Source organism: Lonchura striata, chromosome 1 (assembly GCF_046129695.1).
Source record: "Lonchura striata isolate bLonStr1 chromosome 1, bLonStr1.mat, whole genome shotgun sequence".
Lineage (NCBI taxonomy): Eukaryota > Metazoa > Chordata > Aves > Passeriformes > Estrildidae > Lonchura > Lonchura striata.
In genome coordinates, this window is record NC_134603.1 from 142,508,255 (window position 1) to 142,530,600 (window position 22,346).

General features: G+C 36.9%; 1 protein-coding gene across 10 annotated transcripts in view; it reads right to left on the reverse strand.

The window, feature by feature from the left end:
- Positions 1-216: 216 nt before the first annotated feature.
- The window catches only part of ARHGAP12 (Rho GTPase activating protein 12), a 73,587-nt gene continuing 51,457 nt past the window's right edge, over positions 217-22,346 (reverse strand). For 5 of the 10 annotated variants that reach the window (XM_077788815.1, XM_077788807.1, XM_021542973.2 and 2 more), the window contains 11 exons: positions 19,654-19,715; positions 17,964-18,045; positions 11,679-11,783; positions 11,248-11,346; positions 8,636-8,744; positions 7,775-7,894; positions 4,829-4,927; positions 2,689-2,766; positions 1,771-1,905; positions 1,421-1,523; positions 218-1,000 (listed from right to left, as the gene is read on the reverse strand). In XM_077788815.1, the coding sequence (XP_077644941.1) occupies positions 826-1,000; positions 1,421-1,523; positions 1,771-1,905; positions 2,689-2,766; positions 4,829-4,927; positions 7,775-7,894; positions 8,636-8,744; positions 11,248-11,346; positions 11,679-11,783; positions 17,964-18,045; positions 19,654-19,715 (1,167 nt within the window). In that variant the 3' untranslated portion in view covers positions 218-825. Of the gene's footprint in view, positions 1,001-1,420; positions 1,524-1,770; positions 1,906-2,688; positions 2,767-4,828; positions 4,928-7,774; positions 7,895-8,635; positions 8,745-11,247; positions 11,347-11,678; positions 11,784-17,963; positions 18,046-19,653; positions 19,716-22,346 lie in introns of all 10 variants that reach the window. The other 5 variants (XM_077788825.1, XM_077788810.1, XM_077788820.1 and 2 more) reach the window with 3 other exon arrangements.

Here is a 22,346-nt window from a genome sequence, read left to right on the forward strand (position 1 = left end):
TGCCCCATGACAAATAACCATTGCTGGATATTCTTACAAGTTCAGTGTTTGAAATAGTGTAATAGTGTGCTGCTCTGTGAAGCAGCAAAGAACTTCCAGAGAGGTTACTAGGGAAAAAAAAAAAAAAAAGAAAGAAAGAAAGAAAGAAGTAAAAAAAAAATCAAAAACAAACAAAAAAAGAAAACAAAAAAGCCCCACCAAAAAAAAAAAAAAACAAACCAAAAAAAAAAAAACCAACAACAGAAAAACAGGAGAAAAAGAATGACAGAGGACAGCAGACATCAAGGGAAGAATTAGATTTGAGTAACTAAACCAAACTGTTAGTGCAAGTCTATGACAGTCACAGCATGCAGAAACCCCTTGGAAAAGTGTCATACAGATCTAAGTAGGTTGTAATAAACAAGCTTAAGACGTAACTTCACTGAATTTTTCCATACTGGGAAAAATGGTAAGACTTTTCCCCATCATATGGAAGAATTTTGAGATTAAATTCCAGATTATCCAGTCTGAGATTATTAGTTTTATTCTCCATGAAATCCAGTGTATGAACCTATATTAAATTTTTCCAATGATACTTTAAAAAGGTAAACTATAAACTTTTCAATTCACTTTTTATATTGAACTTTTCAAAGAAATCTGAATTGTTGTCTTTAATTCGCTTTATAGTGGTCAAACATTTCTCCTGTTTCTCCCCTCCCCAAAAGTGCAAAAAACAAGTTGCTGCTTGGTCCACAAACATAAAACATCATATACAGCAAGAGGTTTTCCTTCTGATGGAGTAGTGCTGCCAGCCCATCACTTCCAGTTTCTGCTCCAAGAAAAATGTCAGCGTCCAAAGATGGAATTCAATTCCAGTAGAATTAACTCTACAATCTGATTCTGGTACACTGTGTGGACTGCTATGTTACCAGTCTCTTTCTCTGGCTTTAATAAGGTTGGACCAAAAACTATTGCTATACTTTGATAGGTCATTCGGTTCTTTTCTCCATTTTCTACAACTCTGAAAGAGAAAACAATACACAAGAAGAGATTTATCAGTGTTAGGGCAACGAGATGACGGAAAAAGACACATCCCAAAGCAAATGGCTATTCAGAGTATTTATTTAATGAGTAGTCTTGCTATTAGGACATACAGCAGCTGTAATTCTCCTCTCTATGAAAAAAGTTTTGTTTTGAAATGTCATTCTTGGTCCTCTCATAGTCCTTCTAAAGGATTTGGCAGCAAACATCACAATTATGCAACATACTGTCTCAAGTCTGGTGTTCTGAAAGCTCATATCCAAACAGTTCATACATGCTTTTATCAAGTCCAGTATAAAAAAAATGCAGTAAGAACAGTCACTTGGTACTTTAAATTAGATTCTTTATCTTTAAGAAAAGATCAGCAACACATAAGCCTTTCCTGCTATCTGTTACTTACCTTTTCAGGTGTCTAAAGAGTACCTGCATTGTGTCCTGATTTGGTTTTGGCAACTGTTTGATTAAATCTTTAACAGCAGGGACACGCTGCCTTGGTTCTTGCTCTGTAAAAGGATGAGGTTGAGAAACAAAAGTTCAGTATTTTTGTTTAAAACTTGAGCATAAAATTTAAGAGGCTGGGAATGAAAGGCACGGTTTGCAGCGCTTATCCAAGATGGGACACTGCCACCTCCCGGCCGGCTCCGGCAACACGGACAAGTCACCCCCTTCACAAACATTCTTACATCCAAAATAATTTTTTAACTTGTACAGGACTTATCCAAACACCATATGCAAGTTCTCCAGACTTACTAATTGCATTGACGAAGTCATTGAAGTGGTTGTAAGTGAACAGCGGCTCTGGCAATTCTCTGAAGAACATTTTTAGAGCTCCTGTAATGACATGTATATCTTCCCATTTACTGTCATTCAAGTCCAGCTTCTCATCTGAGAGAGAAAAATAAATAATTAATGATAATACTTCAACTATAAAAGCTCTTTTTTTAAAAAATTAACTCAACATTCTTCTGTACTTATTGCTTTCAAAGCAGTGAAGACTTGCTCTACTTCAGCACATTCCACATCCCATTCTGGGATACAGAGCTGCAGCAGCAGATGGAGATGGCTAAACTCTGCCTACTGCACTACATACAGTTCCCCTGCTCCTAGAGCATTTTCCAGAAGGGAACAGGAGCTGCTGATATAACACAAAATTTACTGTTAATCCTGTCAACCAGGAAATGAAAGGTCAGATTCTGGATGGGCTACACTAAGATACTGCCAGAAGAAAAGGTTTTAAACACAGAGTACAGTGAAGAGGGGCTAAGTCCTCCCCCCACTAAAAGGCAGTAGCAAATCTCACTAAAAAAAAACATTAACTTACAATTTCAATGCTAGTGAAAGCTTAACATGCTTCCTGTTTTTCCATAAGGTGTTGAGTTATTTTGTTAGAAATAATCCCCCTTCCTCAAATTCTATTACCCTCTTTTTTTAGAATTCTGTTCTGGCAATGCCTCTATGGTCTGCATGAAACTAAACCTCCAGAATATCAGGTTTTTCAAGTAATGTATGCTACACAGTCAGTTCTGTAATTCTGAAGTAATTTTACTTTGCGGATGACAGTCATTTCTCTTGATACACTACAGTTAGAGAGAAATATTTTTCCTTAGCTTTCTATGGAGTTCAACAATCTGAAAATATATGCCACTGTAATAACTGGAGGAAGCTTACCATGATTGACTGCAAATCTCAGCTTCTGTATCACTGCAAGATTGCCACTAACTCTGTATAAGCCATCGATATCTAATCCTGAAATAAAGGGATAAATCCATTTTAATAACTTACATATGTATAGGTCTACTCAGCAAAATTAAAAGCAAAGGAAACCCACCTTGTAACACATAAATAAAAAGTTAAACTAGCTTGTTTTGATGGGCAGGGCATATAAAACAGAGGGGGTTTAATTTGCTGACACAAGTTTGGCAGCATAGAGCTCAAAGTAATCTCTAAAACTTCCTATTCAAGTAGTAATGAGACAACAGCTCCAAGTTTCCCAAATGAGATCAGATGTCTTGTTTAAGATGCTCTTGGTGGGTGGGCAGGGAATACATGGGAGTCCAACATGCAATAACCAGGTATTTTGTGGATACAATGTTCAATTTTTAATGTATGGTTAAGAAAAGCCCAATCAAGTCATGCATAGAGAGCATCTCAAAGGTGTCAAGTGACCAGGTTTACATGGAGAAGGAATGATGCACATGCACACTCAGAGCTACCCAACAGCCTACAGAACTAAAATGGGCAGCCCTTGCCTCACAGGATTGCACACTCAGAAAGAAGAAAACTGTCTCTGTGGTTGCTACTGCAGTTACTCAGCAGTGATTAGGAGGTAAAGAATTTATCTGAAAAGCCACTTGGATGCAGCAGGTGAGTCAGTGCCACTGAGAGGGCGAGTGTTGCCAGAATACCTGCAAGTCCCTGTAGCTCCTCAAGGAGTTGTCTGATGCAACACAGCACAGTTACCAGCACCATCTGACATATCCCTTTTCCCCATAATCCACTAGTCATTCCTTTACAGAATGGACTGATTTGAAGTGTATTGGTAGAAGGAAGAAGAGTTGGAGAGGTAGAAAAAAAAACTGTTCGTTTCTGTCAGCTTCCCTTCAGGTATTTAAAAAAGGAAAACTTCACTATTTTCACTGTAGTCCTGCCTTTAAAATTAAAAAGAAAAAAAAAAAAAAAAGAAAAAAAAAAAAAAAGAAAAGAAAAAGAAAAGGAACAAAGCAAAATAACCCCTTTCTCACAATCTTCAGAACACAAGCGGAATAAAGCCTGCTGCCACAAGCAAGGTGGCAGTTTGTCAAGCTGGAATTATGCAATGGAAGCAGTTTTTCTCCCCTCCCAGGCCATAAGATAGAAGCATTGACAAAGAGGACTACAGGCTTAATGAAGTTCCCATGGAAGATGCCTTAGAATTCACATGTACTCCCCTGTAACACTTACCCCGATACTCAAGAGAATGTTCTCAGATTAACGGACTGGTAAATATCTGAATGATGATTATGGAGATTCCATAATCCCCTCTCAGTCATCTTTTCCAAGAGATAAGGCAAATACAACAGCAAGAAACAGGCAAGAAAACCCGCAGAGACTACAGCCAAGTCACAACCAACACACTTTCAACAAAAATGTGAAGATGTGCTTTACAGCAGAAAACCCAGAATGCCACATATAGCTTTCAAAGAAAGTGTTCTCAGTTATTAGGTAGGAAATACATATTTTCAATCAAAGCAAACAAAAACGGAGTCAATATGTAGACACTGATAATCTCCAGAACTGCATAAAATAAGAGCTATTAGTGTAACTGGCTGAAGGGCATCAAACCAACAGGCTGGTCTTCTGGCAGTCAGTGCATACAGAGAGCAGGAACACAACTTTTCCTAAAAGTTCATTTCAAGGAAGTTTTCATAGAAGTGATTGTTAGCATGCTTAAACCTTCCAAAAATGAATAGTTGCATTTCAATAGTCTCACTTTTAATCTGAAAAAAAAAAACCAACTTCATGAGCTGAGCTCTTCTACTACACTTCTTGGAATCCCTCTTCCCTTGGAGCCTTGCTGCCAGAAGGCCATCCTGCCTTTTCTTTAGTTTGAAATATACTGAAGTAGATCAGTTTCTCAGATATAAGGATTTCCTCCCCTCTCCCCACTTTGGATCCCACCTATGTCTTCACTCTTGAAAACCCAGTGCTAACTCCAGATACAAATTTCAGATTATCTTCCCCAAATAAACCAACAGAATTTTAAGATTAAAACATTCAACATTAAGACTGGTGAGCTAGAGAGATTTGTAAACAAAAAATTCAACCATACCATGTTCCTCAACATGCTCAATGCACAGCTTCACGAACTTTGGCACCGTGCTGTTTTCTCTTTGACACAAGCTGGTGAGATTTGAACCAAAAACTTGATCTGGAACCAAGTAAAGAGACTGATTTACAGTGGAACAGGACACAAGTGACAGAACTAGTTCAGGTTAAAACAAACCTCTACAAAGGGCAAAGTCTACTGGATACAATTGTCGCAGCATTGGAGAGGAAATAGGAAAGTTTTGAAAAGAGTTCTCAGCAGCTCCCAGCGAGAAAAAGCTCTCAGTATGAAGAGAAGAAGTTTTGTTACTGAAATAATTTTAATCCATCAGGTGATACTTTTAAAGAGTCATGTCGTCAATAATGTTATAAGAAATTTAATGGATACAAATGTGTCCTGTTACACTCCATTCCTGTCCCAAGCTCAACACGCATTTATTGCAACCTTTGTTAAAAATTCTAAGAGACAATGAACTTTAACTGGAGTGAAAGCTTTTGGCATTGCTTGGGAAAAAAAACCTTGCAAAATGTCATCTTTCACTGCACCCACTGTTTAACACAGTAAATTATATATTAATTTACTTTAACATAGAGTCTTCTGACATTTTTAAGTTCTGACACAAATTTGTAAATGATAGACTTCTACCTCAGAGCTCTGAATGGATGCAAGTCTGACTATACATAGGCAACCTGGCTGCAAGGTCAGAATCTAAATACAGATATTTATGGGCAATGGTAAATCTGAATCTTATTTTCAGAACTGCACAATTCAGGAGTATTTTCCATCATAAAGTGGAGCAAAAATGAAAATTAGCTTGGACAGAGAGGAGAGTCTTGCAATGTCTCAGTGAATTTCAGCAGCATGTTAATTCTTCTTGCTCAGATTGCTATCACCAAAACCTTTGATAGATCCATTTCTATGTCTTTCATCAAAGATGCCCAAATAATAGATGGCCTCTTCTGTTCAGCTGCATGAGGGTGACATGGGGTTATGAGACAGAGAAGCAAAGATTCCACTCTTAAAGGGAAGGGTTGTTTGTTGGTTTGTTTACTATGTTAAAGTAGGTACATAAGTGGCCATCTTCCTGGAATCTGGTGTATCTTACTTCAGAGCTTCTGCAAAAGAGAGACTGCTCTTGCATTCGCATCATGCACAGCATCTAGCCCATTTTTCATGTTCAATAGTGTCAGTAGATTAACAACTCTTGCATCTTGACTAGTGCTTTGGGAAACCCAAACAGAACACCAAACCAATTTTACAGTATGAAAATGGGCATTTAATGGCATTATTAGCTGGATATGATAAGGCCAGTGGTCCACACCACCTCAGTGCTGTGGCAGCTACTCACGCAGCAAGCTTTATAAGCAGAACCAGTAGCAAAGGATTGAAAAAGCCCACGCAGCAGAAAGCCAGGCTAGCATGCAGCTGTGGCAGGTAAAGCAATGCAGATTAGGTAGCAGAAGAAAATAGTAGCATGTAACAAAGTAATTTGCTACAATTGCCTTTGACTTTAATAATTTAAACATATACAGGAGTAGTATTTTTTCTTCACATCTTAAAAGTAATATCTGTACTTTTGATTTTCCATGTAACTAAACTTTAACACAGTTCCTTCTCCACTTAGTGCATGCTGTTTCAAGTGGATTTTTTCTTCCAGAACTTTTCACTAGTTTTTCTGCTCATACTGGGTTTGCCAAGCTTTCCATTTATTAAGCTTGTTCTGCAGCAGCCACAAAAGTACACTGGGCTTTTAAATGAAGACTTCTGTATTCTTCATTCATACAATAAATGTAAAGCTGTACAGTGCACATCCAACTTTTAAAGTTTACACCATACTTTTAAATAAAAACCAAACTCCTCATTCCTTAATGCCTTTATTAAAAATCCAATCATTAGCACGCACATGTACAAGTTAAACTTGGCTTTGTGTTCACTGTTGCCAATGTCAGAAGTTACGTCACTGAGCCATGACATGAATACTAAGTTGTAAAGCAGAGCAAAAAGTCAAAGTCTGGGAATAATGCTCCATTATTCCAAACAAAATTTCCATCATTTACAAGTAAATTATATTTGCAGATACACAAATATATCAAATGCTACATGCAACAGAAGCACACCTGTTAAAAGTATGTGGTGAGGCAAATCACAGTAGGATTTTGTCTGGTATTTGCCTACCCATATGCTATTTTGACCCTAGTAGAGCACCACCTACAAGTCCTGCTAAAGCATACAAATAAATAAATAAATGAAGTTTTACAATGAGTACCAAGTCAATAATTTACACAAACACAGTAACTTAAACCTGTGCAAATACTGTTGTCTCAAATTTCTACAAGTGTGACAAAAAGAAATCTCTCATAACTTTGATGCAAGAGTATCAGTAACACTCTTCATGAAATAATTAAAGCAATGTATACATTCAAAAATGGTTATGGGAAAAAGATGTTTAAGTTAAGACTCCTGTAACCTCATCCTGGTTTTCCTAAATATTTCATTTCTTATGATACGGCACATGATTGTCTGGTTCCACATGGACCAAAACACCCCTCTGAAGGGTGAGCACACGCACTCAGCTTTGTACCCAAAGGGCTGTTCTTTCCCCTGTTTGCACAAATGAGGGTCAGATATCTGGATTTCCAGCTCAGAAGGGTGGAATGCAGTGCTTCTTAGCTAGAGTCCAAGTCCAAACGGGCTCCTGGGCCCCCAGTTTTCACTGCAGTTTGGCCAGCAGTGAGCCGAAGGAGAGGGCATCCTCCGAGCAGTTTAATGGCTAGTAACAGCACCCAGAAGTACAGCAATCACCAGTTCCACTATACATCCAAGACTTTTGTTCAACCAACTATACACACATATTTTACTCTGAAACTAGACCATTTTAACCCCATTTTACACATGAACTACTAAACCCAGCTTTTCAAATTATGTCCTTTGTTAAAAAGGTTCATTTACCCTTAATGTAGCCTTTTTCACGGACAGCTTGTAATGTAGGGCGCCGTGTAAGAAACTTCTTGAGCTTTGTTTTGGTCTTTTTCTGATCTGTGGAGTCTATATTGCTGGGTGCTTTCACTGCTGAAAAGAGAAACACGTTTACCATTACCACCCACAGAACCAACACTGCATTTATTAGCCAAGGAACCAACATTAAATAAAAAACCATTATGATCCAAAATACACAAAAAACCTCTTCAAATTTGCAACGCAGCCCTAATTTCTTCCTTAACTTTCTGAAACTCCTTGTAAATAATATCCATTTCTCAAACTACCAAGAGACAACCCTGTCACTAAAAACTTGCAAAACTAACTAAATGATAGCTTATGTATGGAATTGATGTGGAAATTTAAAAATGCAGCTATGTTTCAAAGCCAGTCCTGCCTCTCTTGAAAGAATTATATCTTGAAAGAAATAAATACTTTTTTGAAAATTACATATAGAGCCTGTAGAGAAAGCAGAGAAGAAAGTTTGCCTGGTAAGTCAGCTACTATTTCTCTGCATCCGACACCTTGAAAATAATTAATTTCACCACTGCTTTTTTCCCCCCATTTTAAATGTGTCATACAACAGGAGCTAAAGATATTTCAAACTTCTTTCCTTCTTCCTCCTTTTTTAAAGTATAATTAAGAAAACATGGAATAAAATTTACCAAGTGGCCTCAAGATGTAGAATAAACTATATTAAGATTGTTTCCAAACTTCAGTAGTTTCATTTTTAGCTGTCCTTTTGAATTCTTCCCTATTTACGCATAACACTGGAGATGTAGAAAATAAAAACTGGCATTGCTAGAAAAAATTAATGGAAATTTTTCAACTCACAACGAAGTTTCTTAGAGTCTTTATTTTCTTTCTCTTTCTCTTTGTCTTGTTTTTCCACTCCAGGGGAATCTGGTACCTCATCATCTAATGCTTCATCAGACTCTATTACCTGTTGGATTTAAGAAGATATGCAGTGCTCAGTTTGCCAGTTCAGAAAGTACAGCATTAACACACACATTTCCTGCAGACAGTTCTACAATCCACAATTTTCCCCCTATCATGACATTCAGTTTGTTCTTTCTTGAACACTAGATGTAAAACATCTTCAGAGACAACACCACTCTAATTTGCAGAGTAATTTTGAGAAATACTATTTAATCATAAAACTGGACACTGAACAAAGTACAAGCAGCCTATCATGATAACACTTCATTACATCAACCAATAAACAACAGAAATTATTTTTGGTTGGGCTTATTTTCCAAATCCAATAGACAAACATCAGCTATTTAATGGTCTGCCACAGAAATGCCTGACTGATAAGAGTAGAAAAAAATTTCTAGAGCATTTTCCCAATTTGTTTTATCTATAAGTAAAATTTTCTTAATAGAAAATAGAACTATCAGTTGGAAAATCTCACTACTGTCAAAACACACTGAATACCCTCTGAAAAATAAGTGTACCAGTGTCTAAAATTCTTTCCCAGTGTTCCTGCTATCTCAGCATATTCTCATTAAACATTGTCAAGTGAAAACATAGACCATGTTGAAGTGTGGAGGCAGATGCCAGTCTGCTGACCTTACCTGCAGCCCAGGCTACGTGCATAACTGCAGACATACCAGGAAATGGGGAAAGAAACTTCCTCAGTTTCAGTACAACATATTCCCTTCCCAAACTGTGCATGTTTTACTTCACTTCAACTGAAGTGAGCTGGACTGCTATGCAGTTGCCAAAATCTGACTGCAGAGTGCCTTCTTTTACAAGGAAGGAAACTGTAAAAATGAGGCAGGGTTGTGTACTCCAGGGCACCAAGCAGCAGCATCACTTCCTGGACTAAGCTGTACTTTAACCTGTAGAGCAGTGTTCCCTTTAAACACCTTCATTCCTGTTCCTTTTCAAAAGCTTTGGATAGCCTTTTTACACATCATAAATCAATATGTTCAATTGCCCAAATAATGTCCCCATTAAGGATCCTCTGCTACTTTTCAAGAGGCCTCAAAGCTTTTTAGGATTGGCATATCTTAAAACTATTAAATGCTTTGGAAAAAAGTCACCTGGGATCTAGTTTGTATGTACTATGCAACAAGTCTAAAGTAATAATGTGGAAATTTCTGTATTTAAAAAAGAGCAGCCACATCCTTTGCTGTTCCTCTCGTACAGGATATTGCCACAACAGCAGCCTGAGGGAGCAAAGAGAACAGAATCTGATCTCCCCTTTCTTTTTGGGAAGGTCTTGTCATGCTAGCAATAGTGCTTTGGCCATGGGAAAGAGACCACAGCTACTATTACCATAAACTTTCCAAAATTAAAAGTTGGCTTTAGATCTAATGGATTTTTGTACCCAAAACTTCAGTGCTTCAAATTATCAGTTAATAATTTTTTTGACTTATGCCTTGTAGTCTTGGCTACCAGCTCCCAGCAGTATACACCACCATTTCCTCCAGAATGCTGATAAACTCTCCTTATTCCCCCATTCCTCAACCTATCACATAATACCTCACATCTCAGCATATCTCAGCCTTTCCATCTTCACTCATTTATAAGGAGGGAAGAAAGGGAAGAAGTGGCCTCAGTTGTGTTATACAGGGCAGACAGGAGAAGGGGTCACTGAGTGACTGGGTGACACTGACTTGCCTGGCCATTAAGGTCATGAGAGACCAGATTAGGAACCTAAACTAGGACTGCTCAGAAAGAAACTCAACCATTCATATTAGCCTGCTGTGTTTTGGTGGAAAACATCCATATGTGAAAAACACTAACAGAGCTAAGAGAAATGAAAGCCACTGACTGGCACTGAAAGCAGCAAAACTGGAGCTTATGGACAGCAGCCAAGCCTGGAACTACTAAAAAGTAAGAATACATATGAAGTACACTTGATAGAGAGCAATATTTTCTGCAAGATCTCCTGCAACTTCTGAATTAAAAAACTGTTAATCCTGTTTGGCAATATCAAAAGGAACTGCTTGAGCACTTCTCTGATAATTAAATACTTGGCATTATGCTGTCAGATAAGAAGAGATAATAGAATATTTTGCCAGGACTTTTAATTTGTACTTCAGTGCAGCCATAGTAAGTGAAGAGCAGCATGAAATGCTAACAGAATGTATGTCATTAAGTTGTCCCCTAGCCATTCTCTCCCTTTCATTCCCTCTCTATCAGAACCTTTCAGATCACTGAGACAGAACAAGTATTTGGCCAGAGAATTTAATTTCTGAGATAGATGTCAGCCCACACTGACTGCATCTTAAGCCAGTGGACCATCTTTCTCCCTTTGCCACTATTAATTATATTTCACTCACCACCACCAGGTACTGCCATATCCTAAAACTCCTGCCTGCTCTCAAGAAAATTAGTAAATGAAGATGCACATGAAACTTTAGAAGTTGTTATATCAATTAGTTTACTAAATAATATTACTGTGATAATAGAACATTCATTATATAAATACATACCTGATTATTGATGGTGTAATTAAGAACTTTGTACCATTCATTAATAAAGCTGTCATTATCTGATTGAATTAAGAGCTCAGTACCTTGGCGGGTTTTTAGCTTTAAAGAAATAAAAACAGATATCATCAGAACAGATAAACACACTAGAGTTCAAAAGTAAAATAATTTAAATCAAATTAAACTTCTCACTGGCAAAACTGTTAGCTAATACACAGATACTCAAAAACATTTACCAGTGAGAATAGCCATCAACACTCTGCTTAATATTGCAAAGCATATCCCATACAGACATTAAAAATAGACATTTCTTGCAGGTACTAAGGTAACAGCTACATTTAAGCAGGTAGAAGTGGATAAAACTCAGTTTTATGAGTTTTGATTTTAAGCTTAAAGAAAATTTCATGCATCAGTAATTGAAGTGCATATAATACCTCAATAACATTCTTTTTGCTGGATTTGTCCTTTGAGGCCCAGTCAATCAAAGCCCCTTTGAGATCCACTGTAAATTCTGGCTTAGACTGATTAACACCAAACTTCTGGAAAAAAAATTATGAACAGTGATGATAAAAGTAAACCTCAGGAAATTCTTTACAGTCTTGCAATCTTTTAAATACAACATGTAATACTTAAGAGTCCATAGAACTTAGACCAGATACAGTACTTTGCCACCAATCAACAGGTATGACACCAGGAATTCAAAAAACCTTCCACAGAACAACTCTTAAGCACATCTGCTACAAGCTGCTCAGCTTAAAGCCCTCAAATTCCACAAATTGAAATGCCAATCAGATTCCAGCAGAGATTTTTTTTTTCTATCACAAACAGCAGAAGTCCATACAACATTTGATTGTAGCTTGATTTTAGCCAAGATATAGTTTGTATATTTATCTATTTACAATTTTTCTAAAAACATTTACCCCCACAACACTTTTATACTTTTCTGTAGTGCTTCTATTGCTATACTGGAGCAGTCCTACCAAGTAAACAGAACTCACTGTCGGTCTACTGAAGAGCAAATAAGCAACCCTTCAAACAATTTGGAGGAAAACCTTAGGGAGCTATTCTTACTTCCTACCTTCACATTTATATTAGGTATCCGAATTTTTTAGAATAAAGTACTTTTACTATGATTTCAACATACACCACATAGCTTTGAAATGTAATTCCTCAAGGAAACCAGTTCAGTGGCCCACACAAACAAAAAGCTCTATTTGCAAGAGACATGAGTAAAATATGGAACAGGGAAAGCTGGAAGTCACTCAGTTATAGGACAGAAATCTCATGCTGTAGTTCCAGGGAAAGCTTGTAGCATCTGCTCCCCCAGGAATGTTCTTATTTCTTCACAAAGACTTTGATGTGTGATGCTGTTGCTGTGACAGCTCTGGGGGCCCTCCTAAGCCCCAGGACAAGCTCCTTGCTGCAAACACAAGTTTCCAGCCTGCACGAGAACAGCCATACCCACGGGGAGAAAAGATGGTTCAGAAAACAGGACTAATCTGCTGCTTCTGATTAAACTCCCAGCATGGATGTTAATTAATGCTAATTGTGTTTCAGAATGGCTGTTTACCACTAGAAAATCTCTACGTCTGGAGTCCTAAATGCAATGAAGTGTTGAATAGAAAGCAGCATCTTAACTTCTTTATTTTACCCATGAAATATCAGAACAGGGCTGTACTTCTATTTTACCCAATGCCAATTAGCACTTGGGAAAAAATTTCCCATCGCCTTTCACTTTCTAACTTAATTCTCAGATACCTCATCCAAGAACATTTCTTATTAATTATAGTAGAGCTTTTGAGAGAAGCCCAGTTCAGCAGCAGAGTCCACAGGAACAATCTCTGGGCCATTTTGGCTCTTGCAGCAGCTGCCCAGTCAGAGAGAAAGTCACAGAACTGCTGCACACACATGCAAAGTGTCCCAGACACACTTCCTGGCAGTCTAGATCAATCTTGCTGCATGTTGGAAAAAAAATTAAATCATTTTATAGAGTTTGGCACTGGAGAGAACAGGAAACTAGTGTCAAAGTCCTCTACAGGATTGGGGGCAGGGGGGTGATTAGTTAAAACTATGGCCCACATGATGCTGAGAATCACAGGACAGGACTTGCTACAGGTGACATCAGCACATAACAAGAAAAAAATGTTACCTGTCAGTGCTGTTTTGACCAACAGAAAAGCCCTCCACTACATTAGCTTGCTGAACCCACACCTGACAGATCACAGCACTACCTCCTACAGATACCTACACTGTACACATCTTTTTGGCCTGACTCCCCTCAGCATTTCAGAGAAGCACAGAAGAAAGTAAAAACTAAAACCAAAGGGGAAAAAAAAATACTTTTACCACTCTTTCACTCAAATGTTGGCCAAAGTGCTGTGTGAAATCCAAGGGTGGGGAAACTCAGGCAAATAATCCAGCTACCCTGCAAAGCTCTTCTTAAACACCAACACATTACATATTTGTCACAACCTTTTTATTCAAGGACATTTTAAGTTCAGCATGCAGGCTCTCCTTTGAGCTTTCCTGTCAAGGTTCTTTTCTGCTCCTGGATCTATAAAAATGAGATGCCAGCAGTCATTTCCCTCCTTAAAGCTTTCAGTAGCAAATGCTGCACAGGGCTGCTCACACAACCTGCACACAAAGCTTGCTGAAGGCAATTGAACCCTTCTGAAGACAGAGGTCAAAAAAAGCCTTTCCTTTTGCATCTGTTGCCACACAGATATTAAGTTTGCTTTCTCAAAACAGAGTGCTACCTAGCCAGCACCAGTCATGAGAAATCCAGCTCTTACTGAGCAGACACCTTACTCTTACTGGATTTCTTTTTTGAGTGCCTGGGAATTTTGGTAAGGGCAGCAGTGTAAGATAGAAAGAGGGAGAGGTCTATAAGTGGTGCTGCCAGCTGTCCTAGATACAAACTGTCCCACAGTCACTTCTGATGCCTTTTTTTAGACAAAAAACATAGTCATGGGATGAACTTATGCTGGTTGTATGGGAGAGGTAACTTTGGAAAGAATAGGGTGTTTGCTTTATATAGAATAGATGCTGTGCAGCTTAAGGACAGCCTTGAAGATGTGTACTGACATCAATAAATAGAAGGCCTTTTCAATCTTTTCAGGATTTTCTTTAAGTCCTGAAAGCCTGCACAGGGAGACAGCACACAGTTTGTACTGTGACACATTCTAGCATTCTTTGGAAACAGAACTGGAAGTTATTTAAGACTTTGGATGTACAAATGACATCTGACATTCTTGTAATTCTGCTTCTAATTAGAGTTGGGTAGGATGTTTTCATTGCAAGTTCTCCTCATCCATGGAAGGACTGTGGAAAGAAAGCTGTGGAGACAGATGCATCTTTTTGGCTGGCAGGGGAGTTTCAAAACAACAGCTTAAGCAAAAAAAAAAAAAAATTCTTTATCATCACAGCAAAATGATGGATTGTTCTTAAAGCAGACTGATAGGACCATTTAGATTTCAAGAAGTTCTCACAAGAGCATCTGAGCTCCTGCATAATCAGCAATGCAATACTGATGAACTGCAGCAATGTACACAACATCCTTGGCTAAAATCACAGTTGTGTAACATCCACAAGAGTTTGCTCAGATGAATCTTGAAGAGCATCTATTTCCTTGATGCTTGGGAAGTTTACAAGCCTGGTTTGCCACCACTGCACTTGTCACTGAGGACATGTCCCTATTACAGAAAGGTGACAAATGAATCCTTCTAAGCAGTTACAATTTTCTTTGCTTTATGAAGCCCTGTCATTTTGACAATAATACATCTCATTCACACCAAAAACTGAATGAAAAATACTTTTTAAAAACATCCAGATCTCCTTATAATAAGTAGCCTTTTACAAGGCTACCAAACTGTTCACAAGTTGTCTGTTCCAGGCTTCCACATACAGAGCAATTAATTTCACAAACAAGAAAAAGACAGTTGCATAATTTTAAACATGAAGTTAATTACTGAATTTTTGATAGGCAGCTCTTCTGTGCTTGGCATTTTCAAAACATAATTACAGATGCTTAAATTACATATAAAAATCAAATTATTACATATAAATTTATAAATTTACATCAGCTTTCTGAATGTGGAATATAGCCAGAACATCCTTGTGCTCTTTTCCTTTCACCCCCTTATGCATAACATTTACATTTTTGGGTATTCCCATTACAGCTATAATTATCAAACACCATGTACACCATTGTATCAAAGGTATCATAGGCACCATACAAAGACTCCACATTAGTTGTGTTAGAATGAATTAGACAAAATATCTGTTCAAAAACTCAGAATATCATGCTGCTTATTAGTTAAGGCACTAGTGGTTCAAACAGTAGGCAAATTTGGGATTATAATTCTAGCACCAATGAACTACATATACTTTCTACTTTGTTCCAGTGGAACAATTACAGGATTATTGTAATAAACTTGTGTTAATTTGCCCCTTGGATGACTTTCAAAAACAGCAAACAAGATACATGTGCTGTTATATGAAGTGTCAAAACTAAATCTTGAAAAAAATCAAATTTACTTTCAGGATTAGTGGCAAATAGCCTTACAGGGACAAGAGACATGCAACAAGAACACATACAGTGACAGCTGAAACTTGGGCAGAGTTTACATAGGTGACAGCAGGTCGATGACTGAGAGCATTTTTCCAAGAAGAAAGCAGCGAGAGCAAGAGCTCAGGAATTGAGCCCCCTTGGCAAAATGACTTGATGAGAAAAAGGAAGAAAAGTGATGAAGTCAAAAAACAATGCACAAAAAAAGAAGATATGGTTATATCAATCACTAGGCGAATGCTAAGTATTCTCGTAAGGTGAAGAAGAAATATAATTCTTATCATATGTCAAACTGTTAGACTTTGCTTCACCTTATTAAAATATGGACACAGAACAAAGTTTGAGAGGTGAAGTGGAATTTTGAATACCTAAAAAATAAAAAAATTGCCTACAGAGACCAATAAGAGTGTGTGCTGAACACTCTGACATATCTACAAAGTCAGCTATGATTACGCAGGTGTAAAACATTAGGAGCCTGAAAGATATTTTTGCTTAATATTTTCAGCTTCATTTTATTGTTTGTACTGTTACTATTTATTTTGCTGACCCTACTCTAGTGCTTTACAATACACACAATTAACACTGTCTCACAGAAATACTCTGACTATGGGACTTCCGTTCCACTTAAATTATCAAAAGAATTTACACATTTTTATTTTTAAATTTACTTGTTAAGATATTTATTTATTTTTAATTATTATATCTGGTACAACATGACTTACACTAGTGTCCATAAATCATGCAATGATTTATTGTCCGTTATTTTATGGATAATTAATTTGGGCACACATCATTTATAACATTATTATTTATTCATGAACTGTTTAGCATTGTTTTAATGATATCAATATACATTTGAAAAGGACAGTTCTTTTGATTTACAGCCACACCTGAATTAAGAGTATTAGTAGCTGTAACTGAGATTTTGGAACTTGACTAGTTACGTAGGCAGAACTTTTACTTTGTAATATGCCTATTAATATCTGTAAAACTAAAACACTTTTTGGATCTTTGGCTGCAAAAGTCAATCACAGAAGCCACCAAAATCCACTTCCTGCCATACAGTGGAATTTGCCTTCTTTCACGCCTTTCATCTTTGTGGTTTTCCTTTCCTCTGTCTGCTTGATCATCTTGCCCAACTTTATTTATCCATCCTCATCTATTTTTTTCCAACCACCCCTTCTACAGAAGGAGGGAAAAATAAATTTACAGGTCTGAAAAAAACTCAATACTAAAGAAAGGAATTGTCAATTTCAATTCATTATCCATAATGAAGCCCAGCAGGAGAAAGTGAGCCAAGAAGAAAGAGCAGTAAAGCACAGTACGATAGCACAGATCTGTAAGAGACAATTTTGCTGGAATTCACAAGACAATGCATGGAAGTAATGAACACTGGCTCTGGCCTGTCTTCACTTATTACAGGAGATCCACAGAGTTTAATGTCAGACCTCTAAAGGAGGCTATGAAAGCCACAGATAAAGAGCCATTTCTATACCTATTAATGCAGGAATGCAGCTGGATGAATACAGCAAATTTAATGACAGTGCTATTACACTAGAGGTGATAAAAAATTGAATAATCATCCTCTCCAGTGTGATGTTTCACTTTTGGTCTTCATCAGACAACAAAATAAGCACAAGTGCTTGTCATGCACTATGAAGACCTAGAACAAAATATGGAATCCAGCAAGACAAAGACTAAATCATAAGACAACAACACTGCATTGCTCAAATGGGGTAATGCAAGAAGCCATACTATTTTCTTTATTATATGCATCACATTCAAAATTACCTGAAGTTTTCAAAAAAAAAAAAAAAATCCAAGAATGGTAAAACATACAAACTGACAAACACACTAGTAAAGAACACAAAAGTATTTGGCCTGGAGAAATAATGTCCAGCCTAAGGAGCACCTCAATGTTATCAGTCTCTTTCCTGTCAAAAATACATACATATGGTTTTCTTCTTGCTCTACATCATAATTACATTACGGTTATATTAAACTATTTTCTTGCCAACTTCTACACAGGTTTTTTTCTGTGTTAGGTATATATATATATAGGTGTTTAGGCCCTGCAAATAAGAGTGCTTTAGTTTATTGTGCTTTACATGACTAACACTTCAGGGAGGGTGAGGGCTGTTCCTGGGCTTACCCAGCCAGTTCCACTTCCTTGGGTTTTAGTGAACAGCAGTGATGACCCTTGTAATACTGCCCATGATGACATCCAATTCTTTCTGTAAATAATTATAAACAAACATAAAATAAATTTACTCTGAAAGCAGATATTTAAACTGTCGATCATTGTTGCTCAGCTGACCTGTATGTTAATATAGTTAAGCACATATATAGTCATTAGTGGCATCAGTAAGTCTTAATTGCTATCATATTTGTAGAAGGAAACATATGCTCACAATCCCAGCCTGACCATCAAAGTCTAAATCAAACAAAGCTAATTAGTAGTAGAAGCAGTACACCAAGAGAAACACCATGCAATTATAATTTCAAAGGGGCTAATCTGGAACGCTCAGCTCCCTGTGTACTTAACAGATCATGCCAAACTACTGCATAATTCTGAAATCCATTGATCTGACATGCAACTGTCCCATATTCATGCAATAAGTTCATTTATATTGGCAAAAAAGTATTTCCTACACATCAGAAAAATTAAGAGAAAGACGAGTTGTTCCAGTTGTCTGACTATTTGATTTTATGCCAGCAGGCCCATCCTCTTTGGTTATTAAAAAAAAAACCTTGACAAGTCTTGAATATCTATTCCCATTACCCAACATGAATTATTACTTAACAGCTCTCAAAGTGACAGCATAGCCACAATGCATCTTTCTGTTCAGCAGTGCAACAATCCAGATCAATGATTCCAGCAGATGCAACATGAATGATGACAGAACATTGTAGCAGCAGCAGCTCACACACGCTGCTGTCTACCCAGCCCTACAAAACTCTTAGAAGCAGCTCTGAGGAACCAAACTGAAGGTCAGATGTGCTGCTCAGCTACACTGGACTAGGTCAGGGTGGCTCTACAATAACAGCTGGGTGGTGTTGGCTAGTTAATCCTCAAAACGAGCATGCTTCGTGTATCACAAGTCTGGGAAACACTGAACTAGATATAACACACTATTAGATCTAAAAGATTGTATTAACCAAAAAACAATAAAAAGGGGAAAAAAGGCAAGAAACAAATCTAAATTAACTCTGAGGATGTGCCACACCTCTGCAGTATTTGCTATTGATTCAAAACACCAGAAAAGTAGTCAGACAGCATCACCTGATTACACATTATGATTTATAGTGCAAATTGCTGCCTGGGACACAGAGCAAAGTTAGAAATGAGGTCACTCATCAGCTACAGGAGACTGATGTTTGGCAATGCACTGCTCCAAACCCTTCACAAGCACGGAGAAAGAAGAATTAGGGTGCACATGGATGTACACTCCTTGGAAGTTAAAGGACAACAAGTGAAAGTCTGAAAGCTCCTCTTATACTGATTTTATCCAAGGAATAAGACACACTATAACCTATACAGATTTGTTTTTCAGTAAATCAATCAGTCAATCCCATTTTAAAGAGCTGTCTCTCATCAATACACCTTCAGGAAATTGCTGGCCTGTGTGAAGCCTTGATCCATGAGCCTCTGGCTCTCTGCAGTCCATTAGCTTTGGCTCACTGGGACAAACACATGGGGTAAGGTTAAGCTGTGTTACACAGGAACACCTCTAAGGGAAATTCAGACAAAAAGCAAGAAGTTGCAAACCCCAGTATGCTGTCATCATAAAAAGACCTTTGATAAACTGTAAGCACATGTACTTTTAAAGTCCAAGACTTACCGAACTTTCTTCCCATTTTCTGTGATTTTTGTCACATTTAATAACCCATACTTTTCTTGACCCTGTAAGATAAAAGTAAAACATAATAAATATAAAAGGAAGTCTGCTTCTATTAACATCACAGAAGTCCAAATAATCAATTTCTGGCAGTGAGCCATCTTTACTCATGTCATAACTTCAAGAAACTGTCTTTAAGCAGATTTAAATATTCAGAGATCAGCAAAATCAAAATTCCTCTGGGAAAGTACTTATTACCATTCAGAGGGTAAAAAGCTTTCCTTCAAGACCAAGGTTCTTTGGACAATCCAAATTAAATAATTTGTGAAAGTAGTGAAAATTATGAATGTAAAATTTACAATGATTTGCAAAATAATAATATAATAATAGCACAGTAGTCCTTTACTAAAAAAGGAGGTGGCTGACCAAAAACCAGCCCGGATTCCAATATAAATTCTCCCTATTAATTTTAATATAATTTCTTATTTTAAATAAAACATGGTCAATGTGCATAAAAAATTAACATATTCATGTTAAAAACAGAAGAGTGAAGCATTTCTTTGATGTCCTCTTTTTTCTTATCCCCATGGAAAATAGCAGAATTTTAAACTACTTAGTTATGTCTTGTTGATGAAAACCATCTATATTAGCATGTCTACAAAAGAATTTGAAGACCAGTCAGTGATTGGTGGGAGAAGAACACTGCTGAACAAGAAGGCTATTTGCAAGTTTGAAATATTTGAAGTGAGTATTTCTAGTCTCTCATAATAAAATGAAGGAATGTTCAAAAAGCATTCTAGCAGAAAAAGATTAACCTAAACTATCACCTTAAGATGAGGTATCAAAATCTACCATTTTTGTCTGACACCCCAGCCTTGTCTGACCAGCTAGTGGTGTTAGAAGAATGCTAAATTATTTTACATCATCAATTCCTTTTCAGTAACAGCTTCTAAAGTTCCTAATGTGTGTAATAAGCTATTAGTTGAAACAATCAACTAGGGAATGGATCCAAATTAGCTTTATCATTAAAATAATGACCTCAATTCTAGATCAAATGAAACCAGAAGATAGATCCTCTTCAGAATTTTCCTCTAAATCTCAAATTTAAATGGACCATAACTTCACAATACAATTTTGAAGAAATTTTTTTTTTGCTGGGATACCATGGACAACACTCTTATCAGAGACATAGATCTGTTTTTCATGGACTTTAAAAATTCTACCTGCATGATTCAAGCCCAGCACATAAAATACAGAAAAGACACATTATTAAGTCTTTTAGCTGGTGGATCAGATGTTACTTTAGTGCAGTGGTAACTGCTGCTCTTACTCAGTTTAATATCTTCACCAGGCTGAAATGCTTCTCCAAGCCAATAACATAAGCATTATTTTTCCAAAACTGGTATTTTTTATAACATAAGAAGTGAGCTCCTCTCCTCATCCACTCTCCAAAAGGCCAAACAAATGAATCATCCCATTCTTTAGACTACTCTATTTGTGATCCATGTGGACCAGGGACCAGCAGTGCCAGGTATTACACCCTTTTAACCAACTTTAACAGGCTTTTAACAAGCAGAACAGCCTGTTACCAACTTTCACAGTGATTGAAAAACTTGTGCTCACTTCCCAAAATAAATCATGGTTTTAGTCAATTACCCACAGTGGAACCAGTGGGGATGTTCCAGAGTATTATTCAGAGAAAGTATCATACTGTTACTTAGCAGCAACACTAGGGGGTACTAATGGGAAAATTAATGGAATCAAGAAAAAGAAGAGGAAAGCAGGCTAAGGATCAAAATTCTCAAAAATGTATCAGCTTTCTTTGGAATATTTGAATCCCAGATGTTTTTTCTATTACCTAAATCAGGAGTGAGCTCTTCCACAAAATATAGTTTCAAAATTTCAAGTTTTGAGTCATATTTAATGAAATTAGATTACATGCAGCAATAATTGCTTTTGTGTAAGGCTATCAGCTGTGCTTGCTTAATAAATGTTTATTTTATTGAAAAACTGTTTGAAGTGTTGTGAGAATGGATTATCAGGACTAAGCCAGAGAACTATTCCCCTGCACAGAGAGTAAGGAAGAAACGGGAGAAGCTGTGCCTTTAATGCCCTGAGCTACCTATCAAGGGGCTGGTAAAACTGACCAAGTTACTTATTTCAATGCTACTGTAGTACAGTTCCAAAATTTATATATATATATATATATATATATATATATATATATATATATATATATATATATATATATATAAAAATGAAGTTTTTTTAATAATTTCCTGCTGTTTAAAAAGGAATGATTCACATTTTAAAAATAAACTGAAATTTAAAAAGCTATTTAGCAGGCTAAGGTTTTTCTCCCAGAAGTTATTCTACTAAATTAAAAGGACACAGTTTATTCATGCCAGGTCCCTTATGTCTCTTTAAGAAGATTGAAACACAAGCCAAAATTAGATATCAACTATTACTGACTAACAGTAAGGGATTCTCTGAAGAGGGAGAATTTTCTGTTTTTACCTTTCTAGATGCTCCTTAAGATGTGACTGTTGAAAGAAGCAAACTGAGTTCTACATAATTAGGCACAATCTGGCCACAGTGATTTTTTGTTTACTTAATCTACTATCATTAAGTTGCATTGAAACCAAGGACATTCACATTTTTTTCCTGAAAGCAGAGCTAGATGTAATGCATTCCTT